This window comes from Microplitis demolitor, chromosome 3, assembly GCF_026212275.2.
Source record: "Microplitis demolitor isolate Queensland-Clemson2020A chromosome 3, iyMicDemo2.1a, whole genome shotgun sequence".
Classification (NCBI taxonomy): Eukaryota; Metazoa; Arthropoda; class Insecta; order Hymenoptera; family Braconidae; genus Microplitis; species Microplitis demolitor.
Genome location: NC_068547.1, coordinates 24,239,505 through 24,261,370, shown reverse-complemented (window position 1 = coordinate 24,261,370; position 21,866 = coordinate 24,239,505). Strand labels below are relative to the sequence as shown.

General features: G+C 28.6%; 2 protein-coding genes across 5 annotated transcripts; both read left to right on the top strand.

The window, feature by feature from the left end:
• The first annotated feature begins 168 nt into the window (after nucleotides 1–168).
• On the top strand, nucleotides 169–8,752 carry LOC103571995 (lethal(3)malignant brain tumor-like protein 3). 4 transcript variants are annotated; one of them, XM_053737141.1, is made up of 18 exons: nucleotides 169–227; nucleotides 339–505; nucleotides 2,568–2,823; nucleotides 2,996–3,389; nucleotides 3,467–3,784; nucleotides 3,879–4,765; nucleotides 4,955–5,120; nucleotides 5,205–5,391; nucleotides 5,473–5,782; nucleotides 5,852–6,050; nucleotides 6,131–6,351; nucleotides 6,435–6,666; nucleotides 6,756–6,945; nucleotides 7,020–7,141; nucleotides 7,235–7,613; nucleotides 7,693–7,791; nucleotides 7,886–8,219; nucleotides 8,298–8,751. In XM_053737141.1, exons 2-18 carry the CDS (start codon nucleotides 483–485, stop codon nucleotides 8,421–8,423), a joined length of 4,443 nt encoding a protein of 1,480 aa, XP_053593116.1. In that variant the 5' UTR covers nucleotides 169–227; nucleotides 339–482; the 3' UTR covers nucleotides 8,424–8,751. The 4 variants fall into 4 exon arrangements, with proteins under 4 accessions (XP_053593116.1, XP_053593119.1, XP_053593117.1 ...); XM_053737144.1 differs by having other exon boundaries at nucleotides 174–505; nucleotides 3,879–4,580; nucleotides 4,716–4,765; XM_053737142.1 differs by lacking the exons at nucleotides 169–227; nucleotides 339–505 and adding an exon at nucleotides 1,811–2,062 and having other exon boundaries at nucleotides 8,298–8,752.
• Nucleotides 8,753–9,264: 512 nt separating this feature from the next.
• LOC103571993 (fringe glycosyltransferase) lies at nucleotides 9,265–20,410 on the top strand. Its single transcript, XM_053737268.1, has 9 exons — nucleotides 9,265–10,424; nucleotides 10,498–10,737; nucleotides 11,273–11,321; nucleotides 11,461–11,563; nucleotides 14,950–15,118; nucleotides 16,303–16,388; nucleotides 19,289–19,454; nucleotides 19,579–19,664; nucleotides 20,099–20,410. The coding sequence occupies exons 1-9, from the start codon at nucleotides 9,960–9,962 to the stop codon at nucleotides 20,157–20,159; spliced, it is 1,425 nt and encodes a 474-aa protein (XP_053593243.1). The 5' UTR covers nucleotides 9,265–9,959; the 3' UTR covers nucleotides 20,160–20,410.
• Nucleotides 20,411–21,866: the final 1,456 nt, after the last annotated feature.

The following is a 21,866-nucleotide window of genomic DNA, read 5'->3' as shown; positions in this document are numbered from 1 at the left end:
TTTATTTAAAAAGAAACAACAAATATCTGTTACTCAGTATTATATTATTATCAAGGTATATATATATATATATATATATATATTTTTTTTTTTTTTTTTTTTTTTTGAGTATAATGTAAATTCGGCTTTAATCTTAACTCGTAGAAAATACTTTGATGGGGATGATGAGTAATTAGTAGTAGTTAGTAGTAGTGGTCCTAGGGCGTGTTCAGAATTATACTCTGAAGGTGAAGAATTACCTATCCAGGTGTAATTGGTACCTTTGTAATGTTAAATCGCACCTCAGATTCGACTAGAGGATATTTCTGAACGCAGGATTTGAATATTTTCTCTTCCAGAGTGTGTTTCTGAACATGCCCCTAGTGGTGTAGTGTATAAAGATTGAAAAACGCATGCGCATTAATTATTTAACACAAAGTACTTAGGCATTTGTATCGGTTATTTAGTGTGTATATGTTCGGTATGTACAATAGTTACAAACGATGGCGACTGATAACTTCAAAATGTGAGTACTTAATTGTTTAAATTATAGTTGTAAACATTATAAAATAATAGTGCATAAGTTCTCTAACAATAACAAAATACTATAAATATATTTTTATAAATTGGCATTGATTATTTTTAGAATTTTGCAATTGCTTAAGCGTTATAATTGTATATAATAATGGCATAGCGCGAAATACAACATATACTAGTAAATAATAAATTATATTTTTATATAAATATAATATAATAATCTGTAGCTGTTTGTAATATAATAGATTATGACTTTAGTATAAATTGTGCATACTTTACTACAATAAATATATCAAGATTATTAAATTATAAAAACTACATGATGTATCATGATCTAGGACTAATCATTGTTTTATATATTATTTTAATATATATTTAATAGTTAATATACTTTCGTAGTATAAGAAATAAAATTTTTATTCATCATTAGATAACTTTTAGTAAGATTGTTATTACTAACAAAATTAATAAATAAAATAATATATTTTCTGGTAGTATAAAAAATAATCAAGTTACACGTGTATCTGTGGATATGTAGATCTATAGATCTGTAAATAAGTAAATAAATGTATGTGCGTGCCACCATTTGGATGTGAAAAACCTGAAAAACTGAGAGAAACTCAAAGATTTTCACTGAGGTTTTCTACTATTATAGTAAACGTTTAGTTCATGTTATTTAGTCTTTACATCAGAAAATTGACATATTTAAAAATTACTTATATTTAACATTCAGTAAATCAATTAATCGACTCAATTTTTTTTTATTAGTTATTTTTCATTGGATTGTTAATTTTATTTTCATTATTATATCACTAGTATGCTTATTTATGTGATAAACAGTCATATCAAATAAAATGTATCAATTGTAAAATAATGATTTATGTAGTAATATGTAGTAAAGTATTATATTAAAGTATTTAAATAGCTATTTTTTAAATTTATAGATAAAAAATTTTTTTAACGTTGGATAGTTTATTTTAATTTTTAAATACCGAGTTATTAGTTTTTATTTTAAATATATTAATTTATGATACTTGTCATTTGAGTTTCAGTATTAAAATATTTTTATAAAATTATAATTTAAATAAAAAAAATTATAGATAACCAACAATGAAAAACTATATTCAAATTTTAGTTGTTATGTATCGTCAGTAGGGTGTGCTGAGTCAGCTCACTTACAATCTATAGGAAATTATATCTATATATAATGAAATGTAGTGTCATCTAGTGGGGGAATAATAAATTTAATAGAGAAAAATTAATTACATATATAAAGTAATATGTAAATGCAAAGCAATCGTTTTTAATAAATGAAAAAAAATTAAGTTATTTTAATCGTAATATACAAACAATTAAGTATAAAATATTATTTCAATTAAAAATTTATTTAATAGACTTTTAAATAATTTTTTTTCTTTTTTTTTACGAATTTCATATACATATTATAGTTATGTGATCAACACGAGTTTAGTGTTTAAATCAAAACTTTGAAAGAAAAAAAATTATATATAGATATACAAATACTTATGTTGTCATAAAATAAAAGGTAGGCAGTAACAAGAACAAGATGTAATTTGTTAATTTTAATATTAATGATGATTATATGAGTTTTAGTTTTTATAATAAAATTTTATTTCAATAATATATATAATTTGCTATAACAGATAAAGTGTAGTGGGAGAAAAGAGAATAAAAGCAATAATAGTACGTGATGTAGTTAATATAAAAGATATTGACTTATTTTATTAGTTAATTTTTTACGATTCGACCAATCTAATAAACTAATTTAACAGTTTAAGCTTTCTTTACCTTTAAATTATTATTTTATTTATTGTATAAAGATGTAAAGTTATTAATTACATTCGTAATATTTTAAGTAACAATAACTAAAATATATTTCTCAGTAATCGCGCCCTTTTTTTTTTAGTTTAATTATGTATGTATACAGTTTATATCAATCACTTTCACTGGTATCTTTTAATTCAAAAATTCGTAATTATCTTTTTATAAAATTTCATTTTTAACATTGCACATTGCACACTTATGAACAGGATGGAAGAAACAATTCAAGTTGAGGATATTTCAAACTCAGAGATACTACAGCAGAGAGTATCAGCAGTAACTGATGATGATTCAGCAACACCAGCAACACCAGCAGCAGCTGCACATGTTGTACCAGTTGTATACATTCAACCGAATAAAATTCAACATTCAACCCCTTTAAATCAGCAGATACCATCATCTACTTTACAATTAGTAAACTCAACAACATCAACTACAACCATCATTAATCCCATTAATGCTCCGGTAAATTATTTAAAATTTTTATTATTTATTTTTTTTTTTTTTCCTGTGCGTTAAAAGTATTTAGCTACGTATTTACATGCTTGTTAGATATTATTAAAAACATTAATTTTTTTTTATTCAAATCATTTTATTTTATTTATTTATTTATTTATTTTTTTTTTTTTTTCGTTAGATTGTTACTGCTCAAAATAAAGTATTTATACAAGGTCCACATACAATTAGTTTGTCTCCAAATAAGCAACATTATGTAATAAGACAACCTATAACAGCTAGTGTTGTAACTACAACTCCAACTTCTGCTCAAGTACAAAAGCACATATTAGTGCGAAAGCCTGCACAAATTTTGCCATTAAATAAAACACCCTCACCACCGCCTCAGTCACCATTACTTCCGCCAGTTTCACCAAATAATCAGATAAATAATCAACAAACTGGAAAACATAATAATAATTTATCATATATTAATACACTTGATAAATCCATAAAGCCGCGAGACAATCGGTCAATTATAATGGATTCATCAACATCAACATCAACAGTACCACTTTCAACAACAACAGTAACAGGTGATTAGTCTAAACCCGTATTTAGCTTGTAAATAAAAATAATATTATTTATAATTATTATTTTTTGTTATTGATAGGAATTAGTTCAACTAACCAGACACTGTTACCAAAACAAAAGTTGGTAATTGCTCCAGTACCAATACTTGGCCAAACGACAACGACATCAGCAGTAGGACCACAAGTAAAAAATGTTACTAATTTTTTGTTACCAGTAACTATATCACAGCAAGGTATCACAGAATCTCCAAAACAACAAAATGTATTTAATCTTAAAGTGACCAGTGGAAAAGTCAATAGTAGTGTAGAGATAAGTAATAACAATAATAACAACAGCAACACCACCAGCAGCAGCAGTAGCAGCAGCAGCAACAACACTAGTAAAGGAGCTATAACAAGTAAGCCATAAATTTATTGAAACATTATTTTATAAACTTGAAGCAAATGTTCACCGTGATGATTTAATAAATTATTATATTATTTTAATTTAAGTATTACGAGAATCTTCTAAGTCAACATCGTCAATTAATCCTCCGCCTCTTCATCCAATAACAAAAATCAATCTATTAAATAAAAGTACTGGAATTAATATCAGTTCATCAACATCAACATCATCATCATCATCATCATCATCATCATTCTCATCACCATCACCACCATCGTCAGATGGAATTAAAATCACCGAAAATCCTGACTCAGCGGTCATTACACCGATACCAAATAATAATGATAGTAATAAAATTGATGAAAGCCATACTGAAAAAAGAAAAAAAACAATTAGCAATATTTTATTACGAGGCTCAGGGGTAACTACTGAGAAAAGGCCAAAAAAACAAAATCTTTCAAAAACAAGAGAATGCCCTGAAGACAGTGAAATAATTGATCAATTAAATAGTCCCCAGTTATTGGGAAAAAATATAAGAGATAAAAAACCGTCTCAAAATGACGATGATATAACTTTAATTAAAGTTGTTCCAAGTCAAATAGGAAAATCTAATAAAAATAATAATATTAGTAATGGTAATATCAATAGCAATATTAATAATAAAAATGATAATAGTTTTGCCGATACTGCTACAACAGATGATGATATTAAAATTGAAATGATTAAATCTTCAAATAATGTTAATTCAAATATGAAAAATGGCGATAAACAAAATATTAAATCCAACAGTCACACCGAAGAACTTAATGGTAATAATACTCAATATCATAATAATAATAATAATAATAATAATAATAATAATAATAACAACAACAATAATAATAATAATAATAATAATAACAATCGTCATCATCACAACGATCCAAATTTTGACGTAAACAAAGCTTTGGAATGGAAAGATGGTGTCGGAAGTTTACCTGGAAGTACACTTAAGGTAATTTTATTATTTATCTTTTTTAATTATCAATTCTTATTCTATTTAGACTAGTAAAAGTAGACAATAAAAATTATATTTGCTAATTTAGTTTATAAGACGCGTAGTAAAAAATATCTCTGTAGATAGAGATCGATAATCGCATATAAATATATATTTTAAATTGAATTCTATGTGCATCTCGCGTAGTTTTGCATTAACGAGTTTGGGCTAATGGAAGTCGTTGATGAGGATAATTCTAAACAAGATAAACACAACAACATCGGTGACAAGGAAAATGTCTGTTTATCACCCCAAAATTCTTTCAAACCAGCACCAACAATTACCGTAACCACTGTTACCACCGAAAAGAAAAGTATGTATTTACAAATAACATAATACACTTTTTATATACTATATATGTATATATATTATATAATATTATAATACATATGAACAGGTGAAGATAAAAAAAGTCGTACTGCTGTATCCTTAGCACCTTCAAATGACACCCTATACTGTTGTGAAAGTTGTGGTTGTTATGGACTGGCCGCCGAATTTGAAAGTCCAATATCTTGTAGTCCAGCGTGCTCTGAAATTATAGAAGATAATAAACAAATTCAACTACGTCGAGAAAAGGAAGCTAGGTTCGTTTTTTTTTCTTTTTATTTATTTATTTTTTTTTTTTTTCTTAATTGCTTATATATTTTGTTAAATATGATATCTAGAGATTTAAAAGCAAAAAGAAAGCGAAAAAAATTATTGCAAGAAAAAACAGCAAAAGTACTACAACAGCAGCAGCAGCAGCAGCAACAACAACAACAACAACAACAACAACAACAAGAACAAGGACACGAAGAACAAGAACAACAAGATAAACAGAAAGATAATAGAAAGGAACCGATTGAAATAAAAAATGATCCTCCACTACTGACGCCAAAGATTGAATCAGATGATGATACATCTATTAATAACTTGGATGAAACGAGTCGACAAAGTGGTAGTAACGCTAGTAATGAACCTGCTGCAGAACCAAAGGTATATTACCAAATATTTTATGGTATATATAATATATATTTATGTTTTTTTTTCTTTTAAATTTTTTAGTATCCTTGGCAAACAGGAAAACACGGTTTTTCATGGGCTAAATATTTGGAGTACACTAAAGCAAAGCCAGCACCACTTAAACTATTTAGAGATCCGTTTCCGTATGGAAAAAATTTGTTTAGAGTCGGTATGAAGCTCGAAGGAATTGATCCTGAACATCCTTCACGTTACTGTGTACTAACAGTATTTGAAGTAGTTGGTAAGTTTTATTAATTTATAAATTTATAAATAATTAAAATAATACAAATTATATTAAATATTAATTTAATTGTTCAATAGGTTATCGAATACGTTTGCATTTTGATGGATATCCTGAAAATTTTGATTTTTGGGTAAATGCTGACAGTATGGATATTTTTCCGGTTGGTTGGTCGGAAAAACACGGACATCGATTAAATCCACCAAAAGGATACGTTCCAAGTAATTTTAATTGGAATGCTTACCTTAAGACTTGTAAAGCAACTCCAGCACCAAAAATTGCTTTTGCGAATCATAAAAGTGTAAGTTTTATTAATTTTTAAACTCTGTTATAATATAAAATAAAGTAATTTAATTTATTAAATTAAAAAAATAAAAAAAATAGACGGTGTTTGCACCAGTTGGATTCCGAGTTGGAATGAAGTTAGAAGCAGTAGATAGAAAGCACTCGCCTTCGGTCTGCGTCGCAAGTATAGCTGGTGTTATGGATTCACGAATTCTTGTGCACTTTGATTCTTGGGATGAAGTTTATGATTATTGGGCTTATCCAAATTCACCTTATATTCATCCTGTAGGATGGTGTCATCAGTATGGACACAGTCTTACGCCACCAAACCGTAAACTTATTTACTTATTACTAATATTTTTACACATAATTATTTAATTAATAACTAATATATATATATATATATATTTTTACGTTTAGATTATAAAGACTCTAAATCATTTACTTGGGATGCATATTTACGAGAGACACGCTCGGTTGCGGCACCTGCTAGAGCTTTCAAGCAAAGAGCTCCTTTAGGTTTTAAACGAGGAATGAAATTGGAAGCAGTTGATCGACGAGTTCCACAACTAATTCGAGTAGCAACAATTGAAGATGTAAAAGACCATATGTAAGTTTTTTTTATTTAAAATTAAAATTTTTTATCTAAAAAAATAAATCAATATCAATGATAATTATTAACAGGGTAAAAATTCGCTTTGATGGATGGCAAGAGAGTTATTCTTACTGGATTGATGATGATTCACCAGATATACATCCAATGACTTGGTGCTCAAAAACTGGACATCCATTAGAACCCCCTTTAAGTAAGTTATAATAATAATAACAATAATAATATTATTATTACTATTATTATTTTAATTGTAAAAAAAAAAAAAATTTTTTTTGTTTCTATTTAGCTCCAGAATTGCTTAATGAACGTACAGAATGTGGTACTCCTGGTTGTCGAGGTATTGGTCACGTCAAAGGACCTAAATTCGCTACACATAACTCAGCTTCAGGTTGTCCTTACTCTGCTCAAAATTTACATAAAATTCGAATGGTATCCGATCGACTCAATGTTAAGCATGAAATTTGTGATTATGATGAAGATTCGCCATCATCACCATCGTATGACATAATACCGAAAATTGAAAAATCGGAAAAAATGAAAACCTCTGTGGATAAATCGGGAAAACATTCACCAATAAATTGTAAATCATTGAAATTAGAAAAAGATATAAAACACGAGGATTATGAAAATGATGAATCTGATCAACGTTTGGAAACATCAGAGAGGTTTGTTGTTTATAATTATTTATTAAATATATTATATATATGCATTCATATTTTATTTTTTTCCACGTTACACTTGTAGGTCGAAAAAATTTTCTAAGCACAATTATCATCACAGTGATGCGGGACAAACTGACGATGACGATGTAGCACCGCCACCTGCAAGAAAACGTCGTAAAAAGTATGAAAAAAAAAAAAAAAAAAAAAAATGAATTATTGTTATTTTAACAATTAATTTTTGTTGTATTATAAATTTTAATTAATTCATTATCTAGACGGCATGTTTCTGAAGAACCTAATTTTTCATTGCCTGTCACGGATACAACCACACTGGGGGCAACTGGGACACCTGCTTCAACTGCGAATTTATATTGCTCTAATAATATTCCGGACAAGCAACTTCGTACTGAAATTTATCAATCTGTCTACAATCCTGGATATAATCCTCTACCAGATGCTCCACACATATGGGCTAAACACAGTAATGCTTTGAATCGTGTAGTCGCTAAGCAGAATACTAATCCTCGAAGATGGTCCAATGAAGAAGTAATTAAGTTTATTGCAAGTGTTCCCAATTGCAAAGAAGTAGGCAGCATTTTCCGTAAACATGTAAGACATACTAAAATAATTAACAATTATTAAAACAATAATACTTATGAGAATATAATATTTTTTGGTAATTTTTAGAGTATCGATGGTGAAGCATTTCTAATGTTGACACAAGAAGATCTGGTATCACTCTTAGGTCTACGACTGGGCCCGGCCATAAAATTATATAACAGTATTGTATTATTACGTCGTAAAGCAACGTGAAGAAATTGTGTTTTTTTTTTTTTTTTTTCAAATATTTTTTTTTTATCATTATCTCATAAGCCTTGATCGCGTTCATTAATAATATTATTATAATTATTATGTATTTCATTTAGTGTTTAATAAGTTAATATCAATTACATTGATGTGACACGCGTTGTGATTATCATTCACATTTAATTATTATTATTATTATTATTATTATTATTATTATTATTATTATTATTATTATTATTATTATTATTATTATTATTATTATTATTATTACTGTACAAATGTACATATTTATATATATATATACACATATTCCTATACTTAATAGATTTAACTAGCTATGTAAATGTGTCCTACAATATAATAAACATTTTGTTGAATACAATTAATTGTTATTAATTAAGCTTTTATAATAATAAAATTATCACAAGACCGTTCAAAAAATATATTAAGTGAACGCATGCGCAGAATGGATTTTCTTACTCTCTCTCACACATGTTGTTGAAAACGTCCTTGATGGTCATTGGTCCCTTCCAACATCCCAACGCCCCAACCACCGTTTCATATCCCTACTATTATACTTATGTTAGTGTTTTAATTTTACATATCTTAATGTTTATTCTCTTTTCTGTACACTCTACAGATCAGCTTAGCGTGCTCTACACACAACTAGCATATAGCTATACCACCCAATACCACCACCTGCAGACCATCACAACTAAACACCAATATCATGAGTCCTGCCAATGTTTACAGGTTTACACACTTTAGACTTTACTCACATACATATATATATATATATATATATAATACTTGTATAGCAGCCAGTGTATAACTCGAACCACTCGAACCAACTAACTAACTGTCCCTTTACTTGGTGTCCCAAGACTCCAGTCCCAATCTCCCAATAACCAGCAGACTGCAGCAGACTAGCAACCAACAGCTGCCAGTTGTGGCCAGTTGCTTCGTTGCTTTCATCCAGTCAACACTCATCAGTTGTTGCAATTATCGTCAATTAATAATCATTTTTTTATTTTGTTATTTAATTCCAGTAGGTTAAATAATAAATAGTGATGGGCAATTTAACAACCAGTGTATCCAAATTTTATTATAAATAATAATAACAACAACTATTTGTGACAGTTAATATGTTTATGTGTAAATATCAATTACTTTAAATACTATTATTAAAACAAAGTGAAAATGATGAAGATGATGAAAAAAATAACAATAATTCATCGTAAAACTATTTTTTTTGTCAGTTATAAGTTTAATAATAACAACAACAACAACAACAACAACAACAACAACAACAACAACAACAACATTGACTGATGACACTACTTAAATGACATAATAATACTCGATGAATTTTAAATCATTAATAAATATATTTATATATTTGGTAGAAACTTATAATAAAATATATTGTTGATCGGGACAGATAAAAGTAAAGCTGTAGTAAAAAGTAGTTGTGATAGTTGTGATAGTTGTGATAGTTGTTAGTTGTTAGTTGTAAGTTGGACGCGTGAGCGTGAGTACGTTATGAGTGTATTGTTTTTATTGTTTTCGTCAGTTAGTAGTAGCGATTGCAGTTATTGCAGTTATTGCAGTAGATTTTCAAATAAAAAGAAAAAAAATGTTGAGCCACTAGTGTTATTATCATCATCATCGTTAATGCTCGACAGAGTGGAAAACCGTGACGGCTCCCGCCAGGACCAAAAATACAGTAGTGGGCTGGTTAATTACAAATTTGTAAAAAGTGTTGGCGTGCTGCTGGATGGTGGCATATCTATTAACATCATTACATCCTCCACCACCAGCACTAGCACCAGCACTAGCACCAGCACCACCATCACCACCACCATCAATAAAATAATGCCTCGGACGATTACAAGACGAGGATTGCGGGCCCTTGTATTTGTACTCGTTACCGTTTATGCAACCGTATTAATATATCAGGCAGTTTTGTCACCACCGGTTATATCCCCAGTCATGTCACGTCAACAGGTGATGATGATAATTTTTATCATTTATCTAAAAAATATATAAATCTATTAATGTAATTTATTTTTTTAAACAGTGGCCTGAAGAAAATTTAATTGGATTAACTAATGGTCACAGTGTAAATGTTCCAGTGCAAAGGGTAATCGACGTCGAAGAAACAACTCTAACACCTTCACTGGCAACAGCAACAGTTACAACAACATCTTTATCAACAAACCTTAATGACCTTTTTATTAGTGTTAAAACTACACGGCACTATCATCATTCCCGATTACCGGCAATAATCACCACGTGGTTTCAAGATGCCAAAGATCAGGTTTGTACAGCACGCGTCATATCCTAAGGCCAGTTGTTGTTTTTATTTCATTATATCATTTAAATCAACCAAATTTACAAAAACTTTGTTTAACATTTTTTTTTTATCTTTTGTATATTATAATTATAATAATAATTATAATAATATGGTAAAATATATATTAATCAACTTAAAAGTTGTAATTAATTATGTTTATGATGGTGATGATATTTTTAACGCGACCGTCAGTTCTTCTTCCTCTTTATTCTATATAAATAAATGGGATAATTGAGACAATTATACGCATTAAAAAATTAGCTGAAATATGTGAGGTTTTTTCGGTGAATCATCTTATCCGTGTTACTAATAATTATCATAATGATTATGATGGTGGTGGTACGTTCGTTACTAAAAACTACGGCATACAATAAACAGATGTTTAAATGGACAGAAGTAATGCATGTATATAAATGTCAGATGATTTACAAAAAATCATTTCATTTTAAAAACTTTATTCGTCAAAAATAATTAATTTTTTTTTTTTTAAATATTTCAGACGTGGTTCTTTACCGATCGTGACGATCCACATTTTCAGAATTTAACAAGTAAGTTACACAAGTTCTCGCCCAGATAAATCGAATTCTTATAATGTACTATATGCCGTAAAAATTCAGATCGCCGATAATTTGTAATTAATCACAATTTTCTTTCTTTTTTTTTTTTTTTTTCTAAATTTATTTCTAGATGGTCATATGATCAATACCAAATGCTCATCTTCTCACAATAGGAGAGCATTGTGCTGCAAGATGTCTGTAGAGCTGGATACATTTCTTGAAAGCGGTAAAAAGTAAGAACAAGTCTTATTATATTTATATTCATATATATTGCGATAATTACTATTATTAAAAAAAAATAATATAGTTATAATAATTTTATTAAATAAATGGAAAATTGAAAAAAAAAAAAGAAAAAAAAAATTTAAAATATAGCAGCTGGTAATCGGGATGTGCGATATTCGGTGATTTAATCATGCGTCGTTGATCTTGTCTAAGATGCTTAAGAATGTCTATGTAATACGTTCATATATGATGTATATATAATAAAAGAGAAAATTTAAAATATAATGTGTGAGTAGAACACGCTTGACGGTATAGTGTTTCAAATATCACATGCGGGTTACACACACATACATTTTTATAGTTAACGTTACGGCGGTTTCATAGATAAATATATATGGTGGTTATTGTGTGTAACGTGATAATGCTCTATATTAATAAGTATAAAAATAGATTTTTTTATTAACACAATTTCATATAAAATATATATAAAAGCTGGTTGATTGATTTTTGAAATTTTCAGATAACACAAGTTTAATATATACTGGTAATAGTATTTTTCCAGTATGTATTAATTATTCTTAGAAAATTTAATAAATACCTCTATAATTTTAAAACGATTATCCTGATACATGATATTTGTATTCATATAAATTTTTATTTATTTTTTTTTATCCACGTCGATATAAATAATAATAATAAAATTTATAATGACAACAGCTATACTATAATTATATATCAAGTATGTTATATATTATTCGTACCGGATGAAAAATTAACAAAAACTTGAGTTATTTTTTTCGTTCGGCAAAATACACGTGTAGCGGCAAGGTACGCAATTCCACGGAGTAGATCTTGCGTGACTTGTAAGCCGTTGCATGGTAATGTCACGTAATAAGTGTTTTAGAGAAGACCAAGAGATGCCATATCCCTTACTTTTATTCGCTCAACTCTTCCTGAATGTACACCACTTTTTTTTTTTTTTTTTTTTTTTTTTTTTTTTTTTTTTTTTTTTTTTGTGTAATACCTCCGACAGGCAGCGCAGTTAGTTGCTCGAGTTATTTTTTTCTTATTACATTCCTGACACATTGTTATCATTTATAATACTCATCACACGGACCTTTACTCACATATGCATAAAACACCAATCAAAATTATTATTTTTATTTTTAATAAAAAGAAACCAAAACCTTTTTCATATTCAATTTACATATATAATATGTTTTATTATAATTTTTAGTATTCGCACTTGTAATTTATTTTATAATATGCCGAAGAAAAAAGTTTATTCGTCTCAAGGGAATAAATTTAATTGATAACTATGTTATTTTGACAGCAAAAGTTTTTTTATTGAAAATAATATTAATATTAAAATTAAAAAAATTTTTGAATAATATATCTTGTTACATGTATATACATTAATTTGTTCAATAAATTTATTTTATATATGTATGTATATAAAATACGTAATGAATGACACAAGCGTGTCGCGGCGCTTGATCATATAACAAGTCGACGGCATATGTGACCGATAAGTATAGCACACCCATCAATAATATAACTTATGTAGTCATGTGTTATTATATGACTCTTAAGAGCCGTCTTTTATGACTTTATTATAAATATCATAACGATTGATAAAATTAATATAAAAAAATAATTTTCTGCAGATAAAGTTAAAGAGTATTGATGGATATTATAGCATGCAGATTAAAATAACATATACAGTACAATACAATACAATATAAAAGAAATATGTAAGCAGCATCATCCTCATTCGCATGAGGGCATTAAAGTTGAGTTGTAATAATGTATATATACATATATACATAAAAGATGATGAGATACACGAGCAGACGCATACAACATTTGTTTTTCATCTAGATGGCAAAATATTTAAGAGTTTCTCTCGGTCCATGATATGAGTTGCGTGCATGTCGCTATTTGAAGATTTACCCGGCACGGTGTGGTTTCGTGGTCGTGCAGGAACTGGTTTGCACCTGATACTAGTCTCACTAGCCTCACTAGCCTCACTAGCCTCACTAGCGATCGTATGACGCGGTTGGTTGCCTCCCTCTCTCCCTGATATTTTCAATCCCCATTGCTCCTTATTGTCCCTTATATTATATTTTGCGTCTTTGCTGTGCACTCGACATCCTTTATATGCGCAAAATAATATTTTTTATACTTTATATTCTAATGATATTTTTTTTTTTTTTTTATTTTTTTATACTATTCCTTTATCATAAATTATATATGTATATATCAATCCAGTTTAATCGTGATCGGTATTATGATTTTTATTCCACTTGAAATTTGATATAAGCATTAGTCATTTAAAAAAAAATTACAGTGAAAGTAGACAGCAAAATTTAATACCACATTCGATATGAAATCTATTGAATGAATAATAATAACAACCATGAAAAATAATTATTACATTATTGTTACCTGATAGTTTTATCATTAAATATATGTATGTTATATCAGAATATATTTGATTACTCAGCGATAATAACTATGACGATTTCATTCGAAATATCAATATTTGATATAAACAATAAATTTCAGATGAATTACATCCTATAGTCTGGCGATCAAACTTAAATATTTTTTATTTATTGTTATATATGTGAAAAAGTATAATTTTATATTGAAATATAGTACTGATAAGTAGTTTTATATAGCTGGCGCTAAAATGTATTAAGAAAATGAATTTAAACAAGTTAGTTTTGCATGTGCGACGTGCGACGTGCGAGCGAATTGGGGTAGGGTGAGGGTACAGATCGTGGCAGTTAGGATGGCGATGGTGGTAGTGGTGGCGGTGGCGGTGGCGGATGTACCAATGAACTCTGTTGCGATAGTCAACGAGCTTCTTCCGGTAGCGACGGGACCAACCACTCCCCATGCATTCGCTATTGCAGAATATTACTATGTATAACTAAAAAATTTTTTAATTCAAACTTTTATCCTGTCAATCATATTATATACCAACATAATAAATTCGTATTTTATTTATATCGATATTTTCTCAATAAATGTATAATATTCAAATACTTTTACTAAAAAATAATTTTTTAATATTTTAAATATTAAATGTATATATATATATATATATATATATATATATATATATATATATATATATATATCAAGGGTATTTACCGGGGTATCATCCTGCTTACAAAGCATAAAATATTAAGGATTTATACATTATTATTTTTTACAGATCGTAAAACAGCTGGTATTCGTATATATTTTATTGCTTCTAAAGTTTTTCTAAATCATCATTTATACATAAAAGATATCGATTTTCTCTAAATTATATTCTTATTGAGATGATAACTATAATCATTCATAATCAAAAAAATTATTCAATATTTATGTTATTTTTCAGATGGTTTTGTCATTTTGATGATGATAATTATGTAAACGTCCCACGTCTTTTGCGGTTACTGGACAATTACAATCCTCGGAAAGATTGGTATCTTGGTAGACCCTCAATACCAGCACCTTTGGAAATTATGAGACAACACGAAAGCTTAGCTGAACCTTCTAAACGATTTGTAAGCATTGTTTTTCATTATTTTAATACTCAATTGATTTTTTTTATGATAATAGCCAAAATATTGATGTTGGTTTACATGATAACAATGAAACAGGGAAATATAAATAGCCAATTAACTTACTAAAATAACAATGTCATTGAATTCTTGGTTTCGTTTAAAAGCTACTGCATTACATTAATCCATACAAAGTTTATTGATCTTGTTGTTTTAGTATTAGTTATTATTCACTCAGTTAATATTTTATAATAACATTATATTTATATAAGTTATGTCATGCACGCGAATCCATTTACTGAAAAATTTAAATATTATTAAAATAACTAATATAATCAGGGTGCGTTGAAGCGAACAATTTTTGATAGGAAATGTAGCTATTATATGGAAAAAAAAGTAAAAAAATAAAAAGGATGTCTATACGGAAAATAAACCTGGTGTGTGTTCATGACCCGTGTCGGCCTCGTTGCGGTTATATCTCTTTGGATTCTAAGGTATGCTGCTGCTGTTACTGTTCCTGTTGCTACTCTCATTGCATCGAGATGGATACTTTTGCTCTTTCGCTTAGGTCGTTTATAGTTTCGTTCTTGCACGTACACTACCTTCATTATAACTTTGATAATAATAATATTATTTATTTAATTATTATTTTTTTTTTTTTTTTCACTATATTACTTTTAATAATTACACTTTTACAGAAATATACATATTCTATGTATTCAAAATTAATACACGAGATAAACTATCTGTATTTGTTTAACGAAAGTTATAATGGGCAATATCTGCGCCTGCAAAAATTTCTGTGATAGCGGCCTTATTTGAGCTTTTAAAATTCGGTTATTACCTCGTTATAGTATACCGTAACACACTAAAAAAAGTCTATTAATATAAAATGTAAAAAGTTTCGTATGTAACAAGTATAAACATTAAAAACAAGTATTTTATCATATATTGGATCATACCATCTTTCGCAAATAACCGGATTGTATATTTAGTCTCATATTGGATGATGCTATCGGTTAATGTGAGCTTGAGTTCATCATTTGGGTTAACCATATACGCTAACTCACAAGGGCTTAACTTTAATATATTGATGTAAAGATATCATAATAATTAATATTATTATTATTATTATTTTTAGTTAAAAACATAAATTAATAATACTTTTTTAAATTTTTTTGTTACAGCGCAAAGTTAAATTTTGGTTCGCAACTGGAGGGGCAGGTTTTTGTATCAGTAGAGCTCTGGCACTGAAAATGGTTCCTGTAGCTGGGTGAGTTTTATGTAATTTTAATAATGGTGTTAAAAATACAAGGGATAGGTTTGCATTATCATTTTCAGTGGATTTTCTATTTTTCTATGTATCGTTTGCGGCTACATTTCAATTTTAAAGAAAAAAAAAGAAAAATTTTAAACATCTAGGCAAATTATTTGCGGAACTACAGAATAAACATATGTTTAATACAGTATTATGTATTATTATTTGCATTGTATTTTTTGATAAGGATTGTTAAAAAGAATTCAAAAAGGCGCACATATGACTATTGGCTAAAAATAATTAACTATTTTGTTAATGGTTTACTTAAATTATTCAATCGGAGTAAATAAATTAAGCTAAACCTGTCTACCGCAGATATTTTAATAGTTATAACCACTTATGGATTTGCGGTGGGTACATTTAGCTTTATCGATAAAAGTTTAATATTTTTCATTTAATTAATTAAGAGACATGAGTGCATTAAAAAATTAAAAAATTAAAAAAACAACTGAATAAAAATTCAAGGTTATTGGCAACATATGCGCAAGGTGTATTAATGAATTATTAACATGATATACATGCAGCCTCTATAATTGAATGTGAAAAAAAAAAAAGACATTATCAGCGCAGAATTACGTTTTCTGACGGACGTGGTATTTCCTCACGGTGGCAATTATCACGGGCAACGAAGCAAGTTACGTAGTCGGTAATAAAGGGGAGGACCGCTCGCGTTCTCACGTTGTGCCCCTCAAGCTAAAAGCCACACCACAACACAATGTTAAAGTTGATTATTCAAGTATACACATGGCAATGGCAGTGGCAGTGGCAGTGGCAGTGGCAGTAGCAAGAGGAACAAGAGGAACAAGAGGAGACGTCGACCGTTCCGCTTTGCGATTGCCAAAGCAAGAATCACCTTGAAAATAACTACTAACAGATATTATATGTATAAAAAGGACATTGCTCCAATCCTGTGGATCAACATTTTAAGCCTGCCGCCTTTCTGCAGACTTACAACATAATTACGTACAGAACCTAATGGTAATACGTATATACAGACCATACAGACGATACTTGTCAATCGAAGCACGTTTCAAGTACTTCTTTATATCGAACAAGACATTTCAATTTATTGTCAACATGAATTTTAAAGTCTATGCAAATAAACTTTTAAATTAAACAACTTTAATTTATTGCCTCAACTAGTTTTTATAAAAATAATATTTTTTTTTTTTGCTCAATTATAGCTATTCTGCTATTGCTGACAACCGTCAATTATCCTTAATAAAAAATCTATTCAATATAAAAAGCCTTATTTAGTATTTCAAACAAAAATTTATTTGTCATTTTTTAATTAATTAAATGGAATTGATAAGTTATAGTGATCTTATATTATATATGCCGCCCATGAGTAGTTGATAGGGTTATAAGATAAAACTGATTTTTATTTATTATTATTGTTTACTAAAATACGTGAAATAACTGGTGACGAAAGTAAGTTAGAGTTGAGTTTCGGTGGGTCTTATTAACGATTTACAAAAAGCAATGCGATGACACTGTCAAAGTCACATTATTAACGTAGTTTTTAATGTAGAAATATATATACAGAGGCAGGCAGACGGACATACTAAACTAAACTTGTACTTGATCCCAAAATTTCGATTTCGACGGTTGGTATTTTAACGAGGCCGATATTCTCAGTGGATTTGTTGGTTCAGATTGTTATTTTATTTATTTTTCTTTTCTTTTTCTTTTTTTTTTTTTTTTTTTTTTACTTGACTTTTATGTTAGAAAAGCCGAAAGGACGCGATCGGTTCTCTCAGATCCGGTGAGAACTTAGATGAGATGAGAGACCGAACGACCGGTTGCAACAGAAAAGATACATAATAAAAATAGTATAAAGCGCTTGAAATCTACGCGACAGAGAGCTCTACTGAATTGCGTACTCAATAATAATAAGCTATTCTTTAAAAGAAGTGAACGAGGCGATTTCGGTGCTGAAACAACTAATCTGGCCAATTAAAAAGACCTCTAAGATACGACGAACCATCACTGTAGATATAACCGACCGAGGCCAAATCACACACTCGGGTATAAAAGGGTGAGGTAGGGAGAATTGAGACGATCGAGAATCCGACTGAGGTATTTGCTAATGAGCTTGCGTCCCTCCGCCAGCGCACAAACAAACGGACGACCCAATCCAAACAGAAAATGTTAATTAAGCGTGTCGCCGGCAACCAGCAACCAGCAATCGGCAACCGGCAACCACCACACTCGACTATTTATTTCATAAATTCACTTTTAATTGGCACCATGAAAATTTTTATCTCCGTAAAAACGACTAAAAAAAAATTTTAAATTTCATTTTTTAAAAATTAATTTATAAATTTTTAAAACTTAAAAACATTGTTAGTATTATTATTATCCATGTCTCTTAATTAAATCAATTTGTTTGAATGATTGATTAAATGGCTAAGGTTATAAAATTAATTAATGGTACAGAAAAAAATTTCATCAAGCAGTTAAAATATGAAGTATAATTTTCAAAATAAATTATATTTGTTGAAATCTACTAAATCTCTTATCGTAAAAACATTTAATTGACTTAAATTTTCAAACAAGTTTTCTCATAATGTATATTTGAAAATTTTTCTGATATATTGATTAAAAAAGTACTATTAATAAAATTTCTTTTTGTGAGCTGAAAACTGCAATACTTGGTGCCATTAGCATTATGACGCTGCCCAGCCATCGATCTGTAAGCTATATTATATCACTTTATACTTACAGTTTTTCAATCGATGGCGTTTTTTGAACTTACTAAACTCATTAGGACATATGATAAATTTTTTAACATTTTCATCACGAAAATACTATAAATTTATTTTAAATAATAATTCTTCGACATGTTTTTACAGAGGTGGAAAATTTATTACGGTTGGTGATCGAATCAGACTTCCCGATGACGTGACAATGGGTTACATAATTGAACATCTTTTGAAAAAACAGCTAACGGTTGTCGAACAATTTCACTCCCATCTTGAACCGATGAAATTTCTCAACAACGATACATTTCACGAACAGGTATTTCAATTTTTTATCCTTACTCTACAACAAATATAAGGTTGCATGTCTATAGATACTTGAAAGAAAAAAGAAAATATTCCATATTGGCATGTATTCAAATCATCAATTACTATTTCCATAGATATCATTCAGCTATTCCAAGGGCCCCAGAGTCGAGTGGAATATCGTCAAGATTGACGGTTTTGACCTTAAAGATGATCCAAACAGGTATTTATTGACAAAAATACTATTATGATTAATAGTCCTGTTGTTATAATTCTTTTATAATTTTAATTTAACAATTAGACCGGCATTATTTTTTTCTCGTATTGTCTTATTTATTGATTACGTATATATAACTTAACTTACTTATCTTGAATTGCTAGTATTACTTTCCGTTCCAAGCTGTTCCATTTCACTCTGTCTGTGTGCATACGTGATTATTATAATAATTGCGTGCGTGAATTCAGCGTTGCCGTTATACAGCAAAATATATATACGCGCATAGTAATCGAATAGAAAAAAGTATTTATGTTCTGAGAAATTGTGCGTATAATTTTTTTAAAATATACAATATATACATATAATTATATCCTGTTTATTATTTATGACTGTAAGGATATATTAAGAATGCTGATTGAAAATTTATTATTTCGTTTCAGGTTTCGATCAATACATTGTCGTTTGTTTCGAAAAACAGAGATCAATTGCCCTCACAGATGATGATACACTACAATTGTTTGTAGTTTGCATATCAAAGGCTTTCAGTAATTATAATGCGCGTATCCAAAGAGAACGTCGTATGGATGTGAAAGATAATTTTTACTTTTGTTTCACATATTCTATTTGTATATTTTGTATAAAAAATACTAATTATCTCTTTGTAAGCTTTTAAGTCCATTTCATCTATAAATACATACACAAAAATCACATTATAATTGAAATGTGTAATATAATGATGGTATATAAATATATATATATATATATATATATATATATATATATATATATCAGATACAAACGGGTGATAAATGAAATTTAAATTTAATCAACTAGATATTTAATGTTTTGATATTACAATTATGAAATCTAAATAATATTAATTAGATTATATATTTGATTGTGCAAATATTATGTTATTTTTTAAACACTACACTAGTCTTTTGATAAATAATCAATCAATTAAATGTAAGTTTATATTGAGACCGTGATATCTGTAATTAATTAAAATATTATTTGTATTTATTTTACTACTTTATATTGTGGAACCAATGTAATTAGATGTGTAAATGTGCAAAAAGACAATGACCGTGCAATAAGAATTAAGAGAAAGGATTATCTTTTCTGATCAAAGTCGAAAGAAAGCATGTAGACTGATGTAATTCTATGTACTATACGGCATATAATGCTATGATATTGCAAAAAAAAAAAAAAAAAAAGAAAATATTATATACTTACAAATATTTTTATAAAAAATACTTTAAGAAAATAGATTTATACATTGGTCGTTTGTTAAGTAATTTTTATACCGATACAATGCATATATGTATGTATATATCAAAAGTACCCTATAAATTTAATAAGCATTGTATTTATTATTACAATTGTAATGTTAGATAAAATCATAAAATAACGATAAAACAGATATCTTTATTTTCTTATTAAATCGATAAACTTATTCTCTGCTTATGTACTAACAGATTTTAATAAATTATGAGAAAACGCATATATATATATATATATATAACAAACGAAAAACGGATCATCGGTCGCATCACCGTCATCCTCATTTATTTTTATTTATCCTCATTCATCCTCATGGTCTTTCCTACTAAAGGACATCATAAAGAACAAAAAAACGTTGATATTGTAATAGGTTATTCCCAATAGGAGTAAAATTATAGACTATTCTTCATGGATCGTCATACTCATCGATGCCCATTTATCCTCATTCATCCTCATATGGGTCTCAACTCAAAAAATAAATTATTTCTGGGACTTTTTATAGCTTTTCCTACTAGAGGGCATCATAATGAACAAAAAACGTTTATATTGTGATGGTTTATTCCCAACAGGAGCAAAGTTACGGGCTACTCTTCTTAGAGAATCGTCTTCACCCATGTCCACCCATCTCCACCAACACTCATATGGGTCTCAACTCACAAAATAAATTATTTCTAGGACTTTTTATGGCTTTTCCTACTAGAGGGCATCATAATGAACAAAAAACGTTTATATTGTGATGGTTTATTCCCAACAGGAGCAAAGTTACGGGCTACTCTTCTTAGAGAATCGTCTTCACCCATGTCCACCCATCTCCACCAACACTCATATGGGTCTCAACTCACAAAATAAATTATTTCTAGGACTTTTTATGGCTTTTCCTACTAGAGGGCATCATGATGAACAAAAAACGTTTATTTTGTGATG